The 26896-nt window shown below is 38.7% G+C and overlaps 1 protein-coding gene across 4 annotated transcripts in view; it reads right to left on the bottom strand.

The window, feature by feature from the left end:
- The window catches only part of DENND1B (DENN domain containing 1B), a 259192-nt gene that overhangs the window by 56500 nt on the left and 175796 nt on the right, over positions 1-26896 (bottom strand). For all 4 annotated transcript variants that reach the window (XM_019920439.3, XM_019920441.3, XM_019920442.3 and 1 more), the window contains one exon: positions 19968-20069. In XM_019920439.3, coding sequence (XP_019775998.1) covers positions 19968-20069 — 102 coding nt within the window. The remainder of the gene's footprint in view (positions 1-19967; positions 20070-26896) is intronic.

Genomic DNA, 26896 nt, shown 5'->3' with positions numbered 1-26896 from the left:
CCCAGCAAGGGTCTCATTCAGGTTCCATGGAGAAATTAAAAACTTTACAGACAAGCTAAAGCTAAGAGAATTCAGCACTACCAAACCAGCTTTAAAACAAATGCTAAAGGAACTTCTCTACACAAGAAACACAAGAGAAGGAAAAGACCTACAATAACGAACCCAAAATAATTAAGAAAATGGTAATAGGAACATACATATCGATAATTACCTTAAATGTAAATGGATTAAATGCTCCAAACAAAAGACATGGACTGGCCAAATGGATACAAAAACAAGATCCATATATATGCTCTCTACAAGAGACACACTTGAGACCTAGGGACACATACAGACTGAAAGTGAGGGATGGAAAAAGATATTCCATGTAAAAGGAAATCAAAAAAAAGCTGGAGTAGCAATTCTCGTATCAGACAAAATAGACTTTAAAATAAAGACTATCACAAGAGACAAAGAAGGACACTACATAATGATCAAGGGATCAATCCAAGAAGAAGATATAACAATTGTAAATATTTATGCACCCAACACAGGAGCACCTCAATGCATAAGGCAAATGCTAACAGCCATAAAAGGGGAAATTGACAGTAACGCAATCATAGTAGGGCACTTTAACACCCCACTTTCACCAATGGACAGATCATTCAAAATGAAAATAAATTCGGAAATAACACATTAAGCAAGATGGACTTAATTGATATTTATAGGACACTCCATCCAAAAACAACAGAATAAACTTTCTTCTCAAGTGCTCATGGAACATTCTCCAGGATAGATCATATCTTGGGTCACAAATCAAGCCTTGGTAAATTTAAGAAAATTGAAATTGTATCAAGCATCTTTTCCGACCACAATGCTATGAGACTAGACATCAATTACAGGAAAAAAACTAAAAAACACAAACACATGGAGGCTAAACTATATGCTACTAAATAACCAAGAGATCACTGAAGAAATCAAGAGGAAATCAAAAAATACCTAGAAACAAATGACAATGAAAACACAATGACCCAAAACCTATGGGATGCAGCAAAAGCAGTCCTAAGAGGGAAGTTCATAGCAATACAATCCTACCTCAAGAAATAAGAAAAAGCTCAATAAACAACCTAACCTTACATCTAAAGCAATTAGAGAAAGAACAAAAAAAACCCCAAGTTAGCAGAAGAAAAGAAATCATAAAGATCCGATCAGAAATAAATGAAAAAGAAATGAAGGAAACGATAGCAAAGATCAATAAAACGAAAAGCTGGTTCTTTGAGAAGATAAAAAAAATTGATAAACCATTGGTAAGACTCATCAAGAAAAAAGGGAGAAGACTCAAATCAACAGAATCAGAAATGAAAAAGGAGAAGTAACAACTGACACTGCAGAAATACAAAGAAGGATCATGAGAGATTACTACAAGCAACTATATGCCAATAAAATGGACAACCTGGAAGAAATGGACAAATTCTTAGAATAGCACAATCTTCCGAGACTGAAACAGGAAAAAATAGAAAATATAAACAGACCAATCACAAGCACTGAAATTGAAACTGTGATTAAAAATCTTCCAACAAACAAAAGCCCAGGACCAGATGGCTTCACTGGCGAATTCCATCAAACATTTACAGAAGAGCTAAGACCTATCCTTCTCAAACTCTTCCAAAATATAGCAGAGGGAGGGACATTCCCAAACTCATTCTACGAGGCCACCATCACCCTGATACCACAACCAGACAAAGATGTCACAAAAAAGGAAAACTACAGGCCAACATCACTGATGAACAGACACAAAAATCCTCAACAAAATACTAGCAAACAGAATTCAACAGCACATCAAAAGGATCGTACACCATGATCAAGTGGGATTTATCCCAGGAATGCAAGGATTCTTCAGTATATGCAAATCAATCAATGTGATACACAATGTTAACAAAATGAAGGATAAAAACCATATGATCATCTCAAAAGATGCAGAAACAGCTTTCATCAAAATTGAACACCCATTATGATAAAAATTCTCCAGAAAGTAGGCATAGAGAGAACTTACCTCAACATAATAAAGGCCATATACGACAAACCCAGAGCCAACATCATTCCTAATGGTGAAAAACTGAAACCATTTCCTCTAAGATCAGGAAATAGACAAGGTTGCCCACTCTCACCAGTATTATTCAACACAGTTTTGGAATTTTTACCCAAAGCAATTAGAGAAGAAAAAGAAATAAAAGGAATCCAAATCGGAAAAGAAGTAAAGCTGTCACTGTTTGAAGATGACATTATAATATACACAGAGAATCCTAAAGATGCTACCAGAAAACTACACTACAGCTAATCAATGAATTTGGTAAAGTAGCAGGATACAAAATTAATGCACAGAAATCTTCATATTGCTATACACTAAAGATGAAAAATCCTAAAGAGAAATTAAGGAAATACTCCCATTTACCATTGCCACAAAAAGAATAAAATACCTAGGGATAAACCTTCCTAAGAAGACAAAAGACTTGTATGCAGAAAATTATAAGACACTGATGAAAGAAATTAAAGATGATACAGACAGTTGGAGAGACATACCATGTTCTTGGACTGGAAGAATCAACACTGTGAATGTAACTATATTATCCATAGCAATCTACAGATTCAATGCAATCCCTATCAAACTACCAATGGCATTTGTCACAGAACTAGAACAAAAAATTTCACAATTTGTATGAAAACACAAAAGATCTCGAATAGCCAGAGCAATCTTGAAAAAGAACAACGTAGCTGGAGGAATCAGGCTCCCTGACTTCAGACTATACTACAAAGCTACAGTAATCAAGACAGTATGGTACTGGCACAAAAACAGAAATATAGATCAATCGAACAGGAAAGAAAACCCAGAGATAAACCCACACACCTATGGTAACCTTATCTTTGATAAAGGAGGCAAGAATATATAATGGAGAAAAGACAGCCTCTTCAATAAGTGGTGCTGGGAAAACTGAACAGCTACATGAAAAAGAATGAAATTAGAACACTTCCTAACACCGTACACAAAAATAAACTCAAAACAAATTAAAGACGTAAATTAAGGCCAGACACTATAGAACTCTTAGAGGAAAACATAGGCAGAACACTCCATGACATAAATCACAGCAGGATCCTTGTTGACCCACCTCCTAGAGAAATGGAAATAAAAACAAAAATAAACAAATGGGACCTAATGAAACTTAAAAACTTTTGCAGAGCAAAGGAAACCATAAACAAGATGAAAAGACAACCCTCAGAATGGGAGAAAATATTTGCAAATGAAGCAACTGACAAAGGACTAATCTTTAAAATATACATGCAGCTCAATATCAAAAATCAAACAACCCAATCCAAAAATGAGCAGAAGACATGAATAGACATTTCTCCAAATAAGATATACACATGGCCAAGAAACATATGAAAGGATACTCAACATAAGTAATCACTGGAGAAATGCAAATCAAAACTACAATGAGGTATCACCTCACACCAGTCAGAATGGCCATCATCAAAAAATCTACAAACAATAAACGCTGGAGAGGCTGTGGAGAGAAGGGAACCGTCTTGCACTGTTGGTGGGAATGTAAATTGATACAGCCACTATGGAGAAGAGTATGGAGGTTCCTTAAAAAACTACAAATAGAACTACCACATGACTCAGCAATCCCACTACTGGGCATATACCCTGAGAAAACCATAATTCAAAAAGAGTCATGTGGGGCTTCCCTGGTGGCGCAGTGGTTGAGAGTCCGCCTGCCGTTGCAGGGGACACGGGTTCGTGCCCCGGTCCGGGAAGATCCCACATGCCGCGGAGCGGCTGGGCCCGAGAGCCGTGGCCGCTGAACTTGCGCGTCCGGAGCCTGTGCTCTGCAACAGGAGAGGCCAAAACAGTGAGAGGCCCGCGTACCAGAAAAAAAAAAAAAAGAGTCATGTACCACAATGTTCATTACAGCTCTGTTGACAAAAGCCAGGACATGGAAGCAACCTAAGTGTCCATCGACAGGTGAATGGATAAAGAAGATGTGGCACATATATACAATGGAATATTCCTCAGCCATAAAAAGAAACGAACTTGAGTTATTTGTAGTGAGGTGGATGGACCTCAAGTCTGTCATACAGAGTGAAGTAAGTCAGAAAGAGAAAGACAAATACTGTATGCTAACACATATATATGGCATCTAAAAAAAAAAGTGCTTCTGATGAACCTATGGGCAGGACAGGAATAAAGTCGCAGACACAGAGAATGGACTTGAGGACACAGGGAGGGAGAAGGGATAGCTGGGACGAAGTGAGAGAGTGGCATTGACATACATACACTACCAAATGTAAAACAGCTAGCTAGTGGGAAGCAGCCGCATAGCACAGGGAGATCAGCTTGGGCTTTGTGACCCCCTAGAGAGGTGGGAAGGTAGGGTTGGAGGGAGACGCAAGAGGGAGGGGATATGGCGATATATGTATATGTATAGCTGATTCACTTTGTTATACAGAAGAAACTAACACAACATTGTAAAGCAATTATACTTCAATAAAGATGTTAAAAACTAAAAAAAAGAAAAAGAAAAAGGATCCGGTCCTAGCTTTTTTGTTAGAGTATGAGTTGTTCTCATAAAAATTAGAACTGAGGGCAGGAGCCGTAGATTATCCATTTTTACAGCCACGTTATGCTTGGCACGGAGAAGGTTCTGATAGAACAAATGAAAATGAACGTGGAGTTTGGAGTCTGAAAGCCCTCCCTCACACCCTGCCACTTATTAGCTTTATGATCTCAGGCAACTTGCCATCTCTGGGACTCTGTTTCCCCTTGTATAAAATGGGAAAAATAATACATAAATACCTTATGGGGTTTTGTAAGAGTTAACTAAAATAACGTGAAGTGCCTATATTGTAGACACAGAATAAATGTTAAATAATCAAGTTCACTTTCCCTACTGTCACCGCCCTTTCCTTCTCTGTCAACCCCTGAGTTCCTGAGCGGGGGATCACGGCCCCTCAGGTAGGCAGCTTTAACACCTGGCAGAACGCCTAACACATAGTTGGAAATGAATGTTTACGAGGGACTGAATACACTGAAACAATACTAAAGGGTATACACTTTTCATGGTTTTAAAGTTAAAGAACTATAAGTTGTGGAATTATTCATTTCATCTGGAGATAAAAGATAGTAACTTCCAACCTTGGGCACCTTTGCTACATACAATAAATGGTTAATGTGAAAATAATATAGTTTAAAATGCTTGCAGAATTTGACTTGCACACACTTTCAGCACAGTATGATAAATCAAACTAAAGTGATCTAAGGTGACGGATTTGGAAAAAATAAGGTGAAGCAAAATGTTAAATTTAAAATAATACATTACTGACAAATGGAACAAACTAAGACATCCTTTTAAAGGACTTAATTTGCCTTAAAAGATTAAGACTACAAGACTTTTTAAAAGGTTTTCATTTTTGTGTTTACTGGAAATAATCCATTCATTTTAGTTTGAGTGGAACAGTTCAAGTCTAAAAAGAGATAAATCCCCAAACTATTTACTGATGATGCGTTTTTGAGGATGAGTAACTACTCTGTGTTACTAAACTAGTGATTTGAGCTAAGAGAAATTCATCACTTGGTAAAATGCCCCATGTTATCACTGACTTTGCAAACAATCCTGTCAGTGACTGACACTTATCAACATACATACTTAATGAAAATGTCTGTTCCTAAAAGATTAATTTTGTGTGCACACACACACGCGTGCACACACACACACACATTACATACACACACATACCAATGCAGACACCCAGGAATAACTGAGAAGTGGTATAAATGGAGAGGAATGCTGAACCTACCAGTTCTCTAAATTCCTTTTTGTATTTTTGAGTCAATAACGGCTTTTATTTTTTCCAAGTGAGATTGGTTCATGATCACACCACTCTAGTAACTCTGGAGCATTTCATAGTAAGGGAAAACAGTAGCTACAGTTGTATAGATATAATTTTGAACTAAAACGTATTACCTGTTGGAAAATCAATGTCTATATAATGTACTGTAACCTGTCGCTTGACTAGTACTTACCCACATCACTTAGTAAACATGTATCTAAGTTAAAATTAGGTGCAAGTAGATTTTTAAAAGAATTTATGAGTATGCTTTAAGTTAATGCTTTTTACATAAATCTTAGTATTTTGCTTTTTATTCCAAAAGTAAAAATTAAAACCTGGAACTAAACATGCTAAATAATCACACAACATAACTGGAAATCTCAAAAACATTCATAGACATAATTCCATAGTATAGATTCCATAATTTACTTATAAACTATAAATAGACAAAATTTATTTAATAAGAATAAATTTAGTTCTCAAGATCAATAACATCATCCCCTCTAAGTCATTAACAGTTGCAAGATTCTGGATTTTGCTAATCCTTACAATGTGCTCTTAAAGTGGTGTAACAGGTTACAAGATAAATGTAATTAAGCAGTGAAACTGCTTCCTGCTGACTCTTTTTTTTTTGATATTGACATCACTAAGGTTTTCCAAAGAGTTTTTATCTTCAAACAACCATCTTAATAGGAAACTGAGTCAATCTAAAGAAATTATCTGTTGTTGTAAATGCCCTTCAGTAAGCACTACTGTTAAATGGAAATGAACATCTCCACTTCAGCTTTTAACATGTAATTAAATATAAAATGAATGTTTTACAAATGTAATAAAACATAAAGAACAGACTTGACGGCAAGCATCTTTACAAAAAATATAAAAAGTATGTTCTGATCAGATTCACAAGTTAAACGTGAATAGATGGCCAGTAGGCCAGAGGGAATGTATCTTTCCTCTGAGAGACAAAGTGTATGTTTTTCATAGTTCTTTGATTCTTCACCATTCAGCGAGTTTCTGGCATTTAGTCCAAAAATCCAAAACAAGTTATGCTATTAATCCGTGTTCCAATGACTTCAGTGGTCTAGGAATATGTCCTATAAATATTTAATTGCAATTGATCCATCAAAACTCTGAGGACAACAATAATTAAATTTCAAGATTCTTATATCATTTTAGAAGAAATATTTGATTTTTTAATTAAGAGCTCATAAAAAGATTGTTGTGGGGAGAGGGGGCCAGGGGAGCACTTCTCTACCAAGCTGGGGAGGGGGGAGGGGGAGCACTGTTTTTAGTGCCAACATGACAGTCTTGTCCCTGAAGAAAAGCAGCAGGTGCACTGGAGCCACACAACATGCAAATCCACATGCCCACACCCCTTCTCCACCTGGGAGAAATGACCAAGTCTCAAAAAGTTACCTCATATTAGAAACCCTTCTTGGGCACAAAGATAACTATTAAAGTCTTCAGAGCTAGAGAAAAAGACATTTTTTAACGAATTAGAAATCTTTAGAAATTTAAAGGAAAATTTAAATACTGCAAAAAAATTACTTTTAAAATATATTAATTTCTTATGGATCTTTAAATTTTCCTTTCTATATAATGCTTTGGGCTTGGGCTAAAAAAAAAAAGTAGTCTAATTTAAATATTTCTTCTTAAACAGGCTCAGTACACCTTGACAGGTTAGTGAAAACTACACTGAAGTGCTACAATAAATTAGTCAACAGATACTTACAGACATCTGCTAAATGCTAAGCATTCAGTTAGTAGCTATATATAAACACAAACTGCTATTACAAGTGGGGAAAAGCTAGGTCAGCTTAAAGCTAAACCAAGAGAATTAAGTATGTGAAGGAACAGAAATAGTTATTTTTATTCCATTTCAAGAATTAGGTAATCGTATGACTGTAGTATACTAAATTAGATCACCATGGTATAAGGAACAGAAAAACACTTTGAAGGGTATTGTATAAAGCCCACTCAGTGCAATTTATCATCAGAACTAATAACTTAGTGGGACAACAACAGCCCTTCCAGGATATATCAACAGACACAAAATAATCTGCAACAGAATTAAGTCTTTTGAGCTTCATGACCACCAGACAAAAAAAAATTCATTAATCTGTTCATTCAATAAACATTTAATTGAATGTTTACTATATGCCAGGCACTTTTCTAGATGCCTAAGAAAACAGAAATGAATGAAACAGACAAAAATTCAAGCCTTCATAATATTTAAACATCTAGCGTTTGGGGATGGGGGGACAGAACAGATAGCATGAAATAAGAAGTGTAATAAATTATGTAATGTGTTAGAAGGGAATGAGTGTTGGAAAATAAAACACCTGAACAAGGGAGCTCGGGGAGTGTGGGGCAAGGAGCTTTCAGCTGTCAACAGTGTGGTCCAGGGCAGACATCACCATGAGGACGACACCTGAGCCAAGGCTGGAGGGCAATGAGGCAGTGAGCCCTTGGTCCGGGGGAGAAGAGGACCCGGGAGAGGGGAACCACGGGCATCAACAAGGCACAGCAGGTGTGGATGCACCCAGCAGGCCTGTCCCGAGGTCCAGGGGTTAAGAGAAAAATCAAGCAGCAGTGATGCCTGTTCTCACCTTAATTCACAATCTGCAGTCTCAACGGTGCTCTGAACGATGCTGAACCACCTCCTTTTTTCTCCAGCCCGCTCACTCTCCATCTACTTCAGGTCTTCTCTCCCCTTAAAGGTCCAACCACCTCCCCTTCCTCTCTCAGCCCATGACCTTGCCTCCTAATCTCACTGGGAAAAAAAAAAAAAAAAAGAAACCTAAAGCAACTGAAAGAGAAATTCTGCCACAGCTCCTGGCTCACGGCCCCACTCCTTCCTGCTGTCACGGGGTGTCTGCTCCGCAGGGACCAGCTCCTCTAATGCTTCCTCCTCCTATCTCCTGAGTAGACCCATCTCTGCCAGGTCTGCCCTACAGCCCACGAACACGTGCCTTCTCCTCCTGACCCCATGTCTTCTCTGGCCTTGTCCACTTCGATGCTCCTCTTTAGGGTAAAACTCAGAAGTGCAGCCAGTACTGTTGTCTCCAGGCCCTCCCCGCCTGCACCCCAATCACAAGGTCTCCCTCACCTCTCCGGTAAAGCTGCTCCTGCTGAGGTCATCCTATCTCCATGTTACTAAATCCAGTGCTCAAGTCCAAGTTCTTCCTTTAATCAACCTGTCACAAGCATCTGACACAGTTGGTCCCTCCACTATGGTGTCCTTTCTCTACTTGGTCCCAAAGGTACTCACTAGCCTGAATTCTCTCCTACCTCCAGAGTTACTCACTCCTTCTCGGCGTCCTTGGTCATTGCCCTCTGCTATTTCCTGGTCCCTGGACCTCTGGTCATTCCTATTTATACTCACTCCTTTGGTCGTCTCACTTGGTCTCCAGTCTAATGACTTGAACTACTATCTATACGCTGATGACTCCCAAATGTATATCTCAGGTCTAATTTTTGCCTCCGCCTCATCTATCCACTTGCCTAATAAATATCTTACTTGGATGTCTAGAAGACACCTCAGACTTAACATGTCCAAAACTGAGCTCTTATTCTGCCCACCAAAATTTCTCCTGCCCACAATCTTGCCCATTTCGATAAAATGCGAATACATCCTGCCAGTTTCTTGGATGAGAAATCATGGAATCATCCCTGACTCCTTTCTCTCACACTGCACGTTAAATCTTTCAGAACATCCACTGACTATATTCAGAACAGATCCACAGTCTGACCAGTTCTCTCATCTTCCACAGACCAGTTCCAAACTGCCCTCTCCTCTCACACAGATTACAGCACAGCATCTAAATCTTCCTTCTGCTTCCCCCTGTGACCACCCTACAGGATGGTGCCCAAATGCCACATTCTCCATGAAATCTACACCGACTATGCTACTTTAAGTTGCAATCTCACCCCAACCCCTGGTGGTCCCCCTTCTTGTTCTATTTACTTTTCCACAGTCCTTATCATCTCTGAACATTCTACATAATTTAGTTAACTTATTGTTGGTCTCCCTCCCACTAGAAACACAGAATTCACAACGTCAGAAATTCTTTTCTGCTTTGTTCTCCAAAGTATCCCAGCACCCAGAACACTTTCTAGTAGACAGTAGACACTCAAATTATACTGTTGAATGAGAGAATGAATAAAGAATACTTAGATGAGTGTTCCTAAAATTTTAGTGTGCCTATTCTTATGGTATTTCATTAATAATATAAATTTCTGGGTTTTAATCCAAGCCTCCTAAATCCAAAATTTTTGAAGGTGAGACTCAAGAAGATGCATCTTTAATAGACTTTCTAGCTAAATCTGCAGGTGGTTTGAGCCCACATTTAGACAAACGCTGTTTAGGATACTACTTGAAACTCGTTAACAAAGGATGCTGAAAAAATGTATCCCTTGTCCTAATAAGCTCTCTCTCCTTGTGTATTCCTTTTGCTACCAATAGGAGTCCATGTCTTCCCTATGTCACATGGTATTTTTATTCTTTTTTCATCGTATAAAATATGTGCTGGATACAATTACCATCTCCCATCCATTCATATGTCAAGTATTTCCTAATACTCCCGAACTGTTGAATTTTTAGTACTAGAATGCATGTGTTGATCTTAGCTATAGATGACATACCATAAATAACTATCGTGCTTCTTTCAAAAAAGATCAGTAGGAAAATGTAGAAATGTATAAGAATTTATTATTTATGTTAAAAGCTTTCTAAAATCTCCAGCTAACATAAAAGGAAAATATTTGGCTTCTGACCCACTCCTTTTATCCAATATCTTACGAAGTCAGAGAAAGTGGGTCGTAGCACAAAATACAGAGTGCTGAGGATCCCGCAGAATTTTCCCTTTTACACACTATACCATTAAGTGACTCCAGGTTTGAAATTACAGACACCACTCAGTTGAAACACTTGACTCCTACAATGTTTGGATTTTCCCAAATGAAATAGATGAAGAGCTTATAAAATATCCATTATATTCAATTTTATGAGCTCATCATCTACCAAAATCATAAAGACATTTTCCTGCCTATTTATTATAACAGGAATAGCAGTTTTTATTTGATTTCTTTATTTAACAATATTAAGTGTCTACTATATACTAAATATTAGGATACAAACACTTTAAAAATGATCCTTGTCTTTACAGAGCCTGCAACTCAAGAAGGAGCCAAACAAACCAACAAATATCATATGGTACAAATCCAAGACGCTAAAAGGCAAGGAATTTATAAACGACTGAGAGATCAAGAACCTGCAAAAGGGACATCTGAACCAAGTCTTAAAGAATGACTGAGTTGAGTAACGTAAAATGGAGAGAGAGCGTTCAGGCCAGAGAAGACAGGAAGGAGACAAGCATACATGCATTTATTCATTCCTTTATTCCTGAAGGGACGGTAAGTCTTAGTGGCTCTGTGGATGCAAGTCCTAACTCGACCACATAGCAGCTGCTGCGTACACTCTTAGCAAATTATTTAACCTCCCCATAATTTAGGTTTATAACCTGCAAAGTGGCAGTAATAAAGCAGGTTGCTGTGAAGATTAAACTAGTCTAGATAAAGCACTCAAACAGTACCCTGCATAAGTCATAATTCAACAAATGTTATTTTTATTTATTCATGATGACCATCATTCATTCTCTCACTATTTATTACGTATCCATTACAATTCAAGTGAGAAGCATAAAGAGGGGAAACCATTTTCAGAGACCTAAGAGCAGACATCCAGAATGGCTGCAGTAAGGGTATTGAGAGAAGTATTAGAGAGAAAACTAGAGAGACAAATGCCAGAAGATGACGGAGTCTGTGTGCCAGGCTAGGGTGTGAACATCCTAGATATAATGAGAAATACGTAAGATATGCTTTTCAGAAAGAATACTCTCAAAGCAGACTGGAGGCTGGCTTGAAAGGGGGGCTAAATGGAAGAACACAAACCGGTTACCCAACAAGTCACTGACACTGAAACAGGGGAGAATAAAATAGGTAAATCTAATATTTAGAAAGCAGAATCAACAGAACATAGTAAACAACTAGAAACTGCGTGCAAGAAAGGTTCGTGGTGATGGTATGAGAAAAGACGACGCCTAATTTTCTGGTTTAGGCAACAGGGTAGAATTAGTTCCCAAAAGAAGGGGTGCAGGAGGGGCCAGTATGTTTGTGTATGTGCAGATGCACGTATGTATATGGGCGATGCACATGTTTGTATGGGAGTGTATGTACATGCATACATACATGTATACATTTGTATGGGTCTAGACTAAAGATACGTTTAGGACTTATCATAATAGGTAATTAATGCATGTATGGTCCTACATAAGGAAGCCCAGTGAGCTGGTATGAGCTAGAGACATAGAGGTCTGAGGACAGAGACATTCAGGGTATAGACAGAGGCAAGCGTAATGATAAACGGCCCAGGAGGAACTGCCTAGAGAAAGGGAAAAAGTTAGAATGTTGTATCACGGATAAAAAGAACAAGAGTATTCTAAGAAGTACTACTAGTCAATATGACAATAAGTAAGTATTTAAGAACAGCAGAGTGAGGACTCTTTCCCTATTCACTACAGCTGTAAAAACAAAGGCCACCCTCGCAGGAGAAAGCACACGCCCTCTCTTTTTAAAAACAATTTACAATAGCCAGGACATGGAAGCAACCTAAGTGTCCATCGACAGGTGAATGGATAAAGAAGATGTGGCACATATATACAATGGAATATTACTCAGCCTTTTATAAAAAGAAATGAAATTGAGTAATTTGTAGTGAGGTGGATGGACCTAGAGTCTTTCATACAGAGTGAAGTAAGTCAGAAAGAGAAAAACAAATACTGTATGCTAACACATGTATATGGAATCTAAAAAAAAAATGGTTATGAAGAACCTAGGGGCAGGACAGGAATAAAGACGCAGACGTACAGAATGGACTTGAGGACATGGGGAGGGGGAAGGGTAAGCTAGGATGAAGTGAGAGAGTGGCATGGAGTTATATATATTACCAAATGTAAAATCGATAGCTAGTGGGAAGCAGCCGCATAGCACAGGGAGATCAGCTCGGTGCTTTGTGACCACCTAGAGGGGTGGGATAGGGAGGGTGGGAGGGAGATGCAAGAGGGAGGAGATATGGGGACATATGTATAACTGATTCACTTTGTTATAGAGCAGAAACTAACACACCACTGTAAAGCAATTATACTTCAATAAAGATGTTAAAAAAAGAAAAATTACAAACCAAAAAAAAAAAAAAGAAGTGTTCTCTTCCAGTATGCAGAATGAGAACATTATTGGATGGGAAAGTTTGAGAAAGACACATTTATATTATCTTATGATGAACACTAAAAGAGGTTTTGCCAAGTTGAATTTCCCTATCATTTTCCACTCCGATAAAGTTAGAATATGGACAAGCAGAATTATTTTGTGGAAAAACTGTATCTACTGTAATATATTTGAGCTCCAGATGTCCAACAGTGACCTAGGCTGCCAGCAAACAGAGAGTCTGTATTCATGGACATCCCACAGGTCCGTGGTCTGCATGAGGCTCTGGGATCTCCACACTAAGTTCAGCCACGGTCCTTGGCCATGGGGCATGTATAGTAAAATGAGCAGAAACAACTCTAGTTCCCGTGGCCTTAATAACAAACAATACCCAAGAAAATAATTTCCTCTGCTGGGTTAGTGTAATAGGAAACAAAAGGAAGAGACCTAAAACTAACGGCTTAAATCTCTGTAAAGCTGCAAGCTAAAGAAGGTGCTGTCAGAGCCATGGGTTTAAGAAGTGGTTTCTGGGATTCCTTCCAAATGCATTATCTAAAGAGGAATTTATCCAAATGGAACTTCCTATCATCTGTCTAAGCCATGTTTATTCCATGGTATCATGGAATGTTAGAGCCGAAAGGTATCTCAGACTTGGTGACCTTTTAGTCTAATTCATGTTACAGATGCAGTAACCGAGGTCTAAAGAGGATAAGAAGTCAGCTGTCAGTGAAAACAAAACCTATTACCGGCGAATCCAGAAATAGTTAAAAAAAAAAAAAAAAAAAAAAAAGAATATGTTTTTATACAACACTTAAGGAATTTAAATAACTTAAGTAATTAATAGCCTAATTAATAATGACAAAGCCAACTCCCAGAACATTTCCTCCCTACAGAGAAGATCATAATCCTTTCAGCTTATCCTTTCCTTGTCTTTCTTTATAATTTTATCACGTTTCCCTAAATAATACATTAGTTTTCCTCACTGTTGAACATTATTACATAAAAGGACTCATCATATCAATTCTTCAGTGATTTGTTCCTTTAATTCATTCACATTTAGTTCTGCTGAAGCTCATTCATCTCCCTGTTGTGTAGCTGTTCTATTGTATGAATGTGACAATTTATTCGTCTTAATACTGATGACTGTCTAAGATTACCAGCAGTACTTTGCTGTTATGAGTAATTTTAGTAGATGATTTTTGGTGCACAATTTAGAGTGAAATTGCTGGGTCAAAAGAAACTGAAGTTTAAGTCATAGCGCCAAAGTGTTTTGTCAATAAGTTGTGCAAATTTTCACTCCTCTTGAAACTTGGTCCCGTGCTCCATGTCTTTGCCAAAATTTGAGATTTTCAGGTTTTTAAAACTGGGCCAGTCTGGTGAGTGTGAGGGGGTATTTCATTATGTTTTTTATTTGCTGTTCTCTGATTACAGATGAGGTGGAACATCTTGTATATCTTTATTAGCCATTGAGGTTTCTTCATTTGCATGTGCTTATCCAAATCTTCTGCACAATTATATATGTTTTTTAACGACATGTGGGAGTTTGTTTTTTTATATTCTAGTTTCTAAACTCTTGGGTGGTTCAAAAGTATCGCAAATATGGAGTCTTTTGATGGCCAAAAGTTCTTAATTTCATGAAGTCAAATTTATTAGGCTATTTCTTTATGTCCTAAGTAACTTGTCTTTATACTCAGAGTAATAATGTCAGTTTGGTGTCTTACTTTCTAAATCTTTATGTTTTTTGTGGCTAAATTATATATGTGAGGGGTTCCAATGGTAATAGATAGAACCTTTCTCAGAGGGAAACATTAGTGTTTTAAATATGATGTTTATTGAAAATATGTTTAATCATGCCTTTTTGCTTTTATCATGACTCTCATGAATATTATGAAAAATCTGTGCATCTGTTGAGATGATCTAATGATTTCACTCCTATAATGAGTTAACGTAGCGAATTACATTCATAGATTTCCTAAGGTGTAACTACCATTTAATTTCTGGGATAAAGTCAACCTGCCCATGAAGCAGTATCCTTTTTACACCTTGTTAGAATGGGCTGAAAATACTTTGCTTAAATTTTTGCATCTGTGGGCATAAATGAAACTGGCTTATAATGTTTTCTTCTCATGCTGTCTTAGGTTTTAGAATCAAGGTTATCCTGGCCTTACAAAAGAGACTGAAGAGTATCTCCCTTTTGCCATAGTCAAAACAGGAATTTTTTGGAAATTGAAGTGGAACCATTTGATTCTGGAATGTGTGGGAGAACTGGCCTGTCTTACACAGTAAATATTGGTTAAATTTAATTAACATATTTACCATTTATTTTGCTCTTCCTTCCTTCTTGCATTTCAGACATTCCATCTTAGATCTGAGAAAACTTTCTCTCTGAATTACTTTCTTAAAGTACTTCCTTAAGAATTTCTTTCTCCTGTTGGTAGGGTAGTCAGGGTTCAACCAGAGAAGCAGAACCAGTAAAAGATTTAAGAGACAGATAGACAGATACATATACACATATGAGAGTTATTATAAGAAACTGGTTTACAGGATTATGAGGGCTGGCTAAGCAGGTAGGAAATTCATAGGATAGGCAGTCAGGAAGGACAGACCATGGGCATGTGGGACCACAGTCAGGGGCCGATGCTGCCACCCACAGGTGTACCTTCTCTCTTTCAGGAAAATCTCAGTCCTGTTTTACAAGCCTTCCAACTGCTTCCGACAGGCCCATCCAGCTCATGTAGGATTATCTTCCTTATTTAAAGCCAAATGATTAGGGGTTTAAATTACACATGTAAAAATACCTTCACAGCAATACTCAGATTAGCATTTGATTAAATAACTGGGGGCCGCAGCCTCACCAAGTGGACACATCATTAAAGCCAACACAGAGGGCAAACTCAGCTTTAGCAGGGAAATGTCTGCATGGCACTCTTGCAATTAAAACGTATTTTAGTTGGTGTAGGATTCTAGGCATTTTTTTCTCAACACACTAAAGATGTGGCAGTGTCTTCTGGATTCCACTGCTGCTGGTGTGAAGTCATCTGTCAGTATTTGCTCTCTGAAAGTAATCTGTTTTTTCTCTTTTAAAAAAATTTCCTCTTTATTGAATGTTTTAGAGCTGAATCTGCTGTGTGGGTGTAGATTTCTTCTTATTTCCTCAGTTTGGAGATGTGGGACTTCCTGAATTTATAAAGTGTGCATGTAACTGGCTCTGGCCCTGTCCTTCCAACCAGCATCTCTCCTGCACTTCATGTCTGCTCCTTTCAGGACTGACTGTATGGATTTCAGACATTTCCACTCCACCCTTTATGTTTATTAACCTCTTACATGTTCTACTTCTTCGTGGCTCTGTACTATGTTCTGGATAATTTCTTTTTCACATCTTCCAGTTCAGCAAATCTCTCTTTAGTTAGATCTGACTGGCTATTAATACATCAATTTCCTTTCATTTAAATTACATGCTTCCTTACCAGAAGTTTATTTGCTACATTCTTAAAATTGTCTTTACATTCTTTAAAGTTTTTACACCTTGAACATTTTTAAAGCTCGTCTTTTATTTCTCTGAACATCTTAAGCACAGCTATTTTATATTCTACTTCTGTTACATCCAGTATTTGAAGTCTCTGCAGGTCAGTTTCTGTCTGCTGTTTCTGGTTCACGATTTGTTTCCCTGTATGTCTAATGACTTTTAAGAGTGAAACTTCTCTTTGGGATCTTAGCTGGGAGAATTCCTTGATGCCTGGATGAAGGGGGATTCCTCAAGGAGGATGCATATTTGCTTCTGCCTGAGGGCACTAACAGTCAGGATAACTTTACACTTGACTTGAGGTTGGTCAGACCAAATCAGAAATTATTAATTCAGGCTTCAGAGTCCTGTGCATGCTGGTGAGTGGCAACTTCTCAGCAGCGCTCTTTCCTCCCCTCCACTCATGCCAGAGCTTCAGATGTACAATCCCCAGGACGTGGCTGAAGGGAAGGAGCACCTTTATTTCTTGTTTACCTTTACAGTAAGTCTTCCCAGACTGATGCGAGTTGAATCTCGTATCACACTTCTCATCTTGGAGAGTAAGCACTGGGCTTTGTCTCCTGTGACCCTCACCACATGATGTTTTTTCAAATTCTGCATTTTAAATTGTTTCAGTACATAAGTGAGCTCCGAATCCTTCCCTGCCATATTATCAGAAATTACAGTTCACTTTAATGCCTACCTTAAAATTATATGCTTCTCTCCTGGGTTCATGTTCTCTCAATTTTGATGCATAAGAATTGTTGAATAAAGAGAGGACCTGGGTAGTTCTTGACCCATAATGGATCACAAACTCATGGTCAGGAATGTTAATCATTTGTACCTAATAAATATTTTTATATTCTTTCAGAAAGATCAGTAGTGTCTTTTGAGAATTCATCTATGCTAATAATTTTTATCAATCGATTCCTATTTTTTTTCCCTTTTCCCCCCAAGCTTCAGTGAAGCGTAACTGGTATACAAAAAACTGCACATAATTAATGCAGACAATTTGCTGAGTTTGGGCAGATGTATATACTCCTGTTACCATCACTACAATCCAGGTAATAAACATGTCCATCACCTCCAAAAGTTTCCTTGTGTCCATTTATGTTCCTGTTTGTTTGTGTGTGATAAGAACATGAGCAGGAGATCCACACTCCTAACACATTCCAAAGCACACAACACTGTACTGTCGGCACCTCGGATGCTGGACCTGACTCACCTTTACAACTTTGTGACGCTGTCAACAGAATTTCAAGTCCTTTCAGGGATACCTTCAACTATCTCTTTCTTACGGTTCATAAAACAGTATCAAGTTCAAGAACACAGTCAATTGGTGTATGTTAAACTATCCAAGTTGTCCTATAATCGGTTCTACTTTGACCATTCTCATATGTTACATTTAGCCTTTTTGACCAAGTTATACTTTTAAAACATCCTGCATAGATATGTATTTTGTTAATGTAACTGCTCTAAGGATGAGGCAGACCCTAAAATTTATGAACTTCCACAAAGTTTCATGCACTGTCGAGCTGAGAGTGCACAGGTGTTAATTCACATAAACTGTATCACAACCTGTGGGGCAGGGTACGATACTTGTTATTTTATAGAAAAAGAAACAGATACTTATGAACAAAAAGCTACTGAGTGACAAAGCCAAGGTTTAACCCAACTCTACCTGACTCCTAAAATACATATGCTTTTTGTAGTTATGTAAAAAAAAAAAAAAAAAAGACCACGTATGAACGTTATCAAACGATAAGACTCCAGTTACAGAATCTCAAAAAGGGAAGTAATACGTCATTTTACCCAACCATTCAGTCCTTGACCTCCATATAATTTGAGCTTCATAACTCAGTTTTGACAATGGGAGGTACAACTATCTCCTCTTGACAGACAAAAACACAGCAAGGGCACTGATAATTAACTCAACAAGCATGTACTGGACGACTAGCCTGGGCCTGCACTGTGCCACACACTTCAGCATTTACAGACCATCACTCGATCCTGTTCCAATCCTGGGAAGTAATTCAGTCTATACCGGAGCCCTCTAGGGACAGAGAGCTCCAAAGGGAGCCCGCTCCATCCTGGGAAATTCACAAGACATCTTTAATCTGGAAACCCACCAAACCTGGTTCTTTCTGTTCCAGAAAGCTGTGTACTGGACAAATCTAATCCTTTCTTTAAGGTAACCTTTCACATATTGGAAGACAGGTATATCCCCACAGAGCATTCTTCTAACTCAGATCATTATTTAGAACTTCCTCAGAATACAGAAAAATGGTATTGGATTTTTTAACCATGCTGGTTTCTTTACTTATCTAATTTGAAGCTTATTTTGAGTTATTTGGTCTCTTTCCTCTTAACAGACAAAGGAATTTCTATTAACTTGTCTGCTTCTCAAGGGCATCACTGAGTTTTTTTGTTTGTTTGTTTTTTGTTTTTTTGCCGTACGCAGGCCGCTCACTGTTGTGGCCTCTCCCGTTGCGTAGCACAGGCTCTGGACATGCAGGCTCAGCGGTCATGGCTCATGGGCCCAGCCGCTCCACGGCATGTGGGATCTTCCTGGACTGGGGCACGAACCCGTGTCCCCTGCATCGGCAGGCGGACTCTCAACCACTGCGCCACCAGGTAAGTCCCATCACTGAGTTTTTATTCATGTTTGCACCCTGGCCCCAAGCACAGTTTATGACACACTGTAGGTCTTCATTAAATGTTGAATTCACATAGCTAACTTTACACTTAAAATTGTCATGTGGAATAAGAAAAGTAAGTGTTAAGAACTTAATTTAAATTACATAAACAGAAATACGGCAAGCCTAAATTAAGAAACTTGCCGTGATCACACAGTGGGATGAAAGAGACACTGCATCTAAACTTTCTGGAATCTGATGTCAAGCTGCTGCTTTTTGAAATGACAGTTTTATTTTCTGAGCCAGAAATCAAGACACACAGAAGGACTATAAATTTTTTCTGAAATTTTAATTTGTGATTATGTAAAGTTTTACAAAGCTTGAAAAGTTACGTATTTATAAATCGTTTTTATAAACTGGATTGCATTGGGATGGTCCTATTAAAAAACTCAGTTGTTTACCATACCCATCTAGCACAGTACGATAAGCCCTTCTAAGATGCCTTACATAACCAGCCTTACTGCTTCTTCTGCTGTGCCTGGATACTCTCCTCTGTGAGACCATCAGCTGAGCAACTTTCAGTGAGGAAGTTTTTAATAGCAAAGTTCAGACATAATTTTACAGTGACAAAAAAGTGTTATAAATTTCTGTTACATTTCTGTAACCTTGTTACAGAACAAAACGTGGAGGTCCACTCTTACCTGCTTAAAAAGCTGGAGGTTAACTGCGGTTTCTAAAAAATGTTTCATCAGACTTGAGCGGTGCTTGACGAAACTCTCCTCGCAGAATGTGATGGGCTCACCCTGGATAGAAACAAAGAATTTCGGGGACGTCAACAGAAAGTCAGCACAAACCAGTCTATCTGAAGAGGCACCTGGGGGGTCACACAGGAGCGTAAGACAGAACTTCAAGGTACTCAGGGTGTAGAGGGAGCGAGACCCTTACACATCATGGCTGGAGGTCAGGCTGGTAGAAATATTCCTCGAGCCGATAAGCTTCTGCTATAGTTTCCTAATCAAGGATCCCTTGGGCTCTAAAAAATGGTCACTTTCACTCCCTCACAGTAAGACTAAATCCCCTAAAAACAAAGATTTAATATCATTAGATTGATTATGAGTATTAAAAATTGCACACAGGGCTTCCCTGGTGGCACAGTGGTTGAGAGTCCGACTGCCGATGTAGGGGACACGGGTTCGTGCCCTGGTCCGGGAAGATCCCACATGCCGCGGAGCGGTTGGGCCCGTGAGCCACGGCCGCTGAGCCTGCGCGTCCGGAGCCTGTGCTCCGCAGCGGGAGAGGCCACAGCAGTGAGAGGCCGGCGTACCGCAAAAAAAAAAAAAAAAAAAAAAAAAAAAAAATTGCACACAATCTGAACAAGTCCAACAATTACATTTCATTCCGATTAGAAAACATTCTTACATAAAAATTGCTGCATGCTTTTTGCCGTTTATAGTATGATCATTAATTTCTTTTTGAATTAATTAAAAGGTCTTTCAATCACATTCTATTCATAATTGCAAATACAATTCTGACTGGATACTTTCTAGGATAAGCCTCACATGGCATGTGCCTGAACTTATCCTATCTGCTAAGTAATCACAACTCGGCAAGTGTCTTCTGGCAGCTTTGGGCTGTTAGCCACTCTTCCTCCATTGCGAGGACTTTAATTCCAAACACAGCTTCCACAGACTCCCACACGTGACCTCAGGAATCATCTCTCACTGGCAGACCCCCGCCACCTGCTGCTTCCCTCCACAGCCTGAATGGTCCTCTTGCCCATTCAACACAGATGAGGATAAGTGACTTAACGATCAAAATGAAAACAGAGATTAGCGACAACGATTCAGTCCTTATAGTAAACCTTGTAGCAATCTTTACACTGCGGAAAAAAGGAAAAAACTGAGCTTGTCCACCTTCTAACAGAACTTTGAAAAAATATTAATTATAATTTAATTTTAAGAAAGAATTATGTCTTGATTACAGGTATCTGTAAGTAAAACTCTGGAAACTGGTTCTTGAATGAATAAAATAATGGGATTAACAATCTGTATAACTCAGCTGTTACACTGTCTGCCGGAAGTTAATGCACTGCTCCACAGAGCAGCCATTACGCACAGTTAATGCTATTTAAATTTACTAAAATTAAAACTAACAATTTAGTTCCTCAGTCGCACCAGCCACATTTGAAAGGCTCAGCAGCCACAAGTGGCTACTGTATCAGACAGCACAGATACAGAACACTTCCTTTATCACAGAAAGTTTTCTTTGACAGCACTGCTACAAAGGGAAGAAAATAAAATTCAAACTAAAAGTTAGAGAAGACAATTCGATAATCTATTAATTGATGCCACCTAGACCAGCCATCAACTGATGATCTATAATAAAACTAACATTATACATTTTCATATAGATTGTTGCCATTCTTAAGTGCTAGAGAATGATTTAATACATATTTTAAGAACTGAATTTACATAAATATATTTTAGATAATCAAAAATACACCATAGGGCTTCCCTGGTGGCACAGTGGTTGAGAGTCCACCTGCCGATGCAGGTGATGCGGGTTCCTGCCCTGGTCCGGGAGGATCCCGCATGCCGCGGAGCGGCTGGGCCCGTGAGCCATGGCCGCTGAGCCTGCGCGTCCGGAGCCTGTGCTCCGCAGCGGGAGAGGCCACAACAGTGAGAGGCCTGCGTAACGCAAAAAAAAAAAAAAAAAAAAAATACACCATATTTGCCACTATCATAGAACTTACAATCTAATGGGGGAAAAACAACAAACAAGGAATCCTGTTAAAGGTAAAGACCTGTTGTCTTTGAATCCCTAATATCAGCAATATATCTAGTTACACTGGGAGCCCAATAAATGTTTTATAAGTGAATAAATGAAATAGCAAGTAAGCTAAAGCCTTGCTCCGTATGACATATTGTCTTTTCCAAAGCAAATATAAATTTTAAAAATAAACAAAATCATTGCCTCTAACGGCAGTTCCAACTATATCATTGCTATAACATAGAAATCAGGACTATTGATAATCTTAATTTTTGATGGACTTTTCATCCCCAAACATGTGAGAGAGATTTTATTACAGTCTGTAATATGTCTAAAAGTTGTCATTAACATTGCAGAATAGGCTTCAACTCAAATATAGAGTTCTAGCTCCAGTTGAAAAGCTTAGACTTCTGATGTTACAAGCAAGCATTTCTTCTGATTGGAGGGTGCAGAGAGCGGGGGTGAAAGTCTCCAGGGAGAAGGGGTGGGAGCAAAGTCTACCGACTCTTCCTCAAGAGTTGGGCGTAACTAGTCATCAGCCAATGTGAACTGCCTGGAAGAACTCTGTCCTCACTAATCTTGTAGCAATTGCCTGCAATCTGTCAGGAGAAGGGGCAGAGAAAGCTCAGACGTGCTGCCTGCCCCCCTCCTTGATAACAACCATCACGGTAAAAGCTTCCAACTGAACCTTTAATTGATCAACAGTTTGTTCGCTAAGGATCTCAATGATTACGAAGAAGACAAAGCCCTGACACATCTTAGAATTTTCTCACAGGGGAAAGAAAAATAAGGCTTGTTTAACAATGCTGTAAAGTTTTATGTATTAATACACAAGAGTCTCAATTGCTGTCATCCTTGGGGTGTATCCTGTGGAACAGATTCTTTTCAATCCAAGTCAAATTGGATGGCGTGGTAAGAAGGAACTCTGCTTAGGATCTTCTGGTTTATTTATGACCTGATGAAAAATCAGGATTAGGACTGAGTAGTTTCTCAAAAACTGTCTTGTTCCAAGTAAGGTGACTACATACCCAGTGTTGCGTGCTAAATTCCCAGTTTAGGCCTGCAGTATGGAAGGTTTAACCTGGGGGCATCTGTGGCTTCACAGAGGAAATTTGAGCTGGTTTTGAAAACGAATGGAAGCTTTATGAAACACAGACAGAAAAGACAGTCTTGAGAGAGGACAGACGTGGACAAAACGTGGGTAGTGTGTTTGGGGTGGGTGTGAATTAGAGAAAGCACCAAAGTGGGATAATAAGAGGTTGGCTGAGGCCTAGTGGCTACTGGACATGGGTTACAGAGAGTACCAGAGGGAAAGGGTAGGTTGAGCCATCCTGGAAAAGGCCTGAGCCACATTCTAAGACACTGGCTATGTCCTTGAAGGCCTCAAGCAGCTCAAAGAAGCATGTGTACGTGTTTTGGAATGGAGAGCGCAAAGGCAAGAGGAAATAATGGTACAAAATAAATCAGGCAAGAAAAGACAAACTAGGCAGCAGACAGGAAGAAACAGCACTGACTCTTATTACCTAACATTTACGGGGCACCGATGACTACACTAACAGTAATAACAGCAGCTAATGACTGCATAATACTTATTATGTGCCAGGCACTGTGGTAGGGCACTTTACACATATTAACTCACATGAACCTCAAGCTTATTATCATCATATTCTACACAGGATTAAACTAAAACAAAGTTTAAGTCACTTGCTCAAGACTGCACAGCACTGTAATTGTTAGAGGCAGGATTCACTCTATGCTCTCAACCTCCAAATGATCCCATTTCTGGGTATCCAAGACTATATGAAATGTTTTATTTATTCCACGTCATGTAATCTGTAAAAGTACAATAAACTGTGGTAATTATTACATTTTACAGATGAGGAAGCTGAGGCTTAGAAAGTTTAAGTAGATTAACCCAGGTTGTGAGAGTTTGAAGTTGATGTGGTTAATTACGCTACTAAACATTTCATGGCAAAATCAACAGGACTTGTTTATCAACTGATACACAGCAGTGGTTCTCAAAGAGTGGTCCAGGGACTCTGACCTTTTCATAGGGTCTGCAACACTAAAACTATTTTCATAATAGTGCTAAGATGTTATTTGCCCTTTCACTTTCATTTTCTCACGAGATCCGACTGAGTTTTCCAGAGGCTTCATAATTTGCAATACTGCAACAGAATGAAAGCAGAATCAAACGTGAGAATCCAGCCAGCTTCTTTTAAGCTGGGTAGTAAAGAGATTTGGAAAAATGTAAAACAGTGCCATTCTTCTGACCAAATTTTTTGTTTAGAAATAGACTTATTTTTCATGAAAACATGTTTTATGTTAAGCTTAGTAGGTTTGTGTTTTTACCTTTCCATTTTTTTTTCCATTTTTAAAAATTATTTTTTCTCCTTCCTTTTTTATTGGTTTGTATTGTTTTGAAATAAATTATCAATAATAACTATTTAAAATATATTCAGTTTTCATTTCTAATATGGTAAATAGTGATAGATAGACCCAACATAAACAAAAGTTCTTTGATGTCCTTGATAATTTTTAAGAGTATAAAGACATCCAGAGGGCTTCCCTGGTGGCGCAGTGGTTCGGAGTCCACCTGCCAATGCAGGGGACGCGGGTTCGTGCCCCGGTCCGGGAGGATCCCACATGCCGCGGAGCGGCTGGGCCCGTGAGCCATGGCCGCTGAGGCTGCGTGTCCAGAGCCTGTGCTCCGCAATGGGAGGGGCCACAGTAGTGAGAGGCCCGTGTACCGCAAAAACAAAAAAACAAAAAAAATAAAAAAGACTAGGAATACAGAACAAAAACCAGGTTTAATAAGAATCTGGTAAAATCAATTGTGGCTAGTGTCTCGGCTTGGGCTCTAAGCCAAGCCTGAGACAGGGATTCTTGTTCACGTGATTTGCTGGCGGAGAATTCTCAGGAAATAGGTACTAAGGGGAACAGGATATGGCAGGGAAAAAGGACAGGCAAGAATGTTGGTTTCATCTGGAGATCAGCTTCAGACTGAACCCACGGAAAAGTACTAATCATGGGGCAGAGTCCATCCAGCCTTGAGGCAAGGCCAGTTTCCTACTTCCTGTGTGGGTCAGTCACTGAACCTGGGCCTCTCGGTGGGAGGGGTGGAGGAGAAGGTGAGATGCCTGGAAGGCCCTGCCCATTTAGCTAAGGGCAATTTTCCTCTGAAAATAACACCAGCCGGTACAGCCTGGGGAGGGCCTCTAGGACAGTGAAGGCCGCCTGAAGGTACAGTAACACAAGCTACAAAGTCAAGCTTGGAAAATGTGCTGTTTAACCTATATTTAGGAAATAGCTGCACAGAGCTAGGTATTCAAGTTAAGCGGATCACCCTACTGAGGGACAAAGATTGATGCAACTGAGAAATACTCATCTATAATCTAATTAATTTCTTAAAATCCTACAGCTCATTGACAGAAAAGTAAGTAAATAAATATATAGTTCAGTGGAGACACAGAATAATCAGGTAGAAATATTAAAAGGTGGAAAAGAAAAAATCTTCACGGGAAAATTCTGACATGACGGTAAAGCAACTGACTCTTTTGCTCATGGAGCAGTCATGAGGCAACAGAAAGGAATCAAAACCAAAATTGCTGCAACTGGAATGTCAAACAAAGGAGCGTGGAAGGACGTAAGAAAAATATGATGCATCGTAGAGTAGGAATGAAGTTCTTATTACAGAGAAGAGAACCAGACTTTCCAGAAAGGAACCACCAGCACACTGCTCACCATCACATTTAAGTATGTCAGTCAACAAACACATTCTAAGGATGAATCAACAACACACCAGCACTCTACGATGAGGACCCATTGACAATAGTAAAAACACCAAAGCTCACACTGATTTACCTTTTAAAACATAAAAAGCAGAGCAGAGTCATGATTATCCACAGAACAGTGTCACTCTCAGTCACTTGTATAATGACTAATGATTGGGAAGAAAAAGGGTGCCACCCCTGCAGGGTGCCAGGAAGTGCAAGTCACTCCTACCTGACGGCATTTAAGTTACTCAGAACTGCCCTCCACTGGCATCAATCTGGCCCATACGGACCACGGGATTTACCTCTAGAAGTAAATTCTCCATCCTCCGGATATCCAGAGACATTTGTATCTTTCTTTTAGCACTCATTTTCTGCACTGTATTAAATGTACATCTTTGCATTCCCTGTAGCACCCAACACAGTACCTTGTGTCTTGTGTCTTCAATAAATACCCACTAGTTACTATCTGAATTATTTTTATAAGATAATTAAGGCACAGGTAAGATATGGATGAAATGGAGCTGTTTTTCCTACCCTATTACTATGTTCAGCTTCAGAGAAGTTATTGTTATTGAATTAATATAACACTTTAGTTTATTTTTAAGAATAGATGTGTTTAAAGTTCTAGACTATTCTCCAGGGTGGGAAACTTTGCAAGAGCAAGAAAATACTTAAAACATAGACTAGATCTTTATGCTTTAAGAATGTGTATGACTTAGCAAAAGTTCATATTGATAAAAAAAAAAAAAAGGAAGGTGTCAGGAAGAATGCTACTGTACAAAAATGTGAAGTAAAATCCAAAGCATCAACATGGTACTTATTCAGTTCCTTAGCACACTTGGACGTAATATGTAATGTCACTGTTTCATAAGGAGTATAAACAAACTAAGCAAAAATGTCTGCATAATGACGGTATATTTACATTTTTAAATTCTCTGAAAGATTTGGCTACCAGTTGTCTCGTGGAAATATTAAAATATAGGTAGGTTCTCATAGAGAACAGTAATAAAGATTTTTCAGGCTATGTAGCATCTGTTTTCCAAGTGTCCCAATGCTATTATTATGGCATATCTACTCTCAGTTTA

Source organism: Tursiops truncatus, chromosome 1, assembly GCF_011762595.2.
Source record: "Tursiops truncatus isolate mTurTru1 chromosome 1, mTurTru1.mat.Y, whole genome shotgun sequence".
NCBI classification, from domain to species: Eukaryota; Metazoa; Chordata; class Mammalia; order Artiodactyla; family Delphinidae; genus Tursiops; species Tursiops truncatus.
The sequence above is the reverse complement of the archived record's forward strand: the minus strand, read 5'-3'. Positions and strand labels throughout refer to the sequence as shown.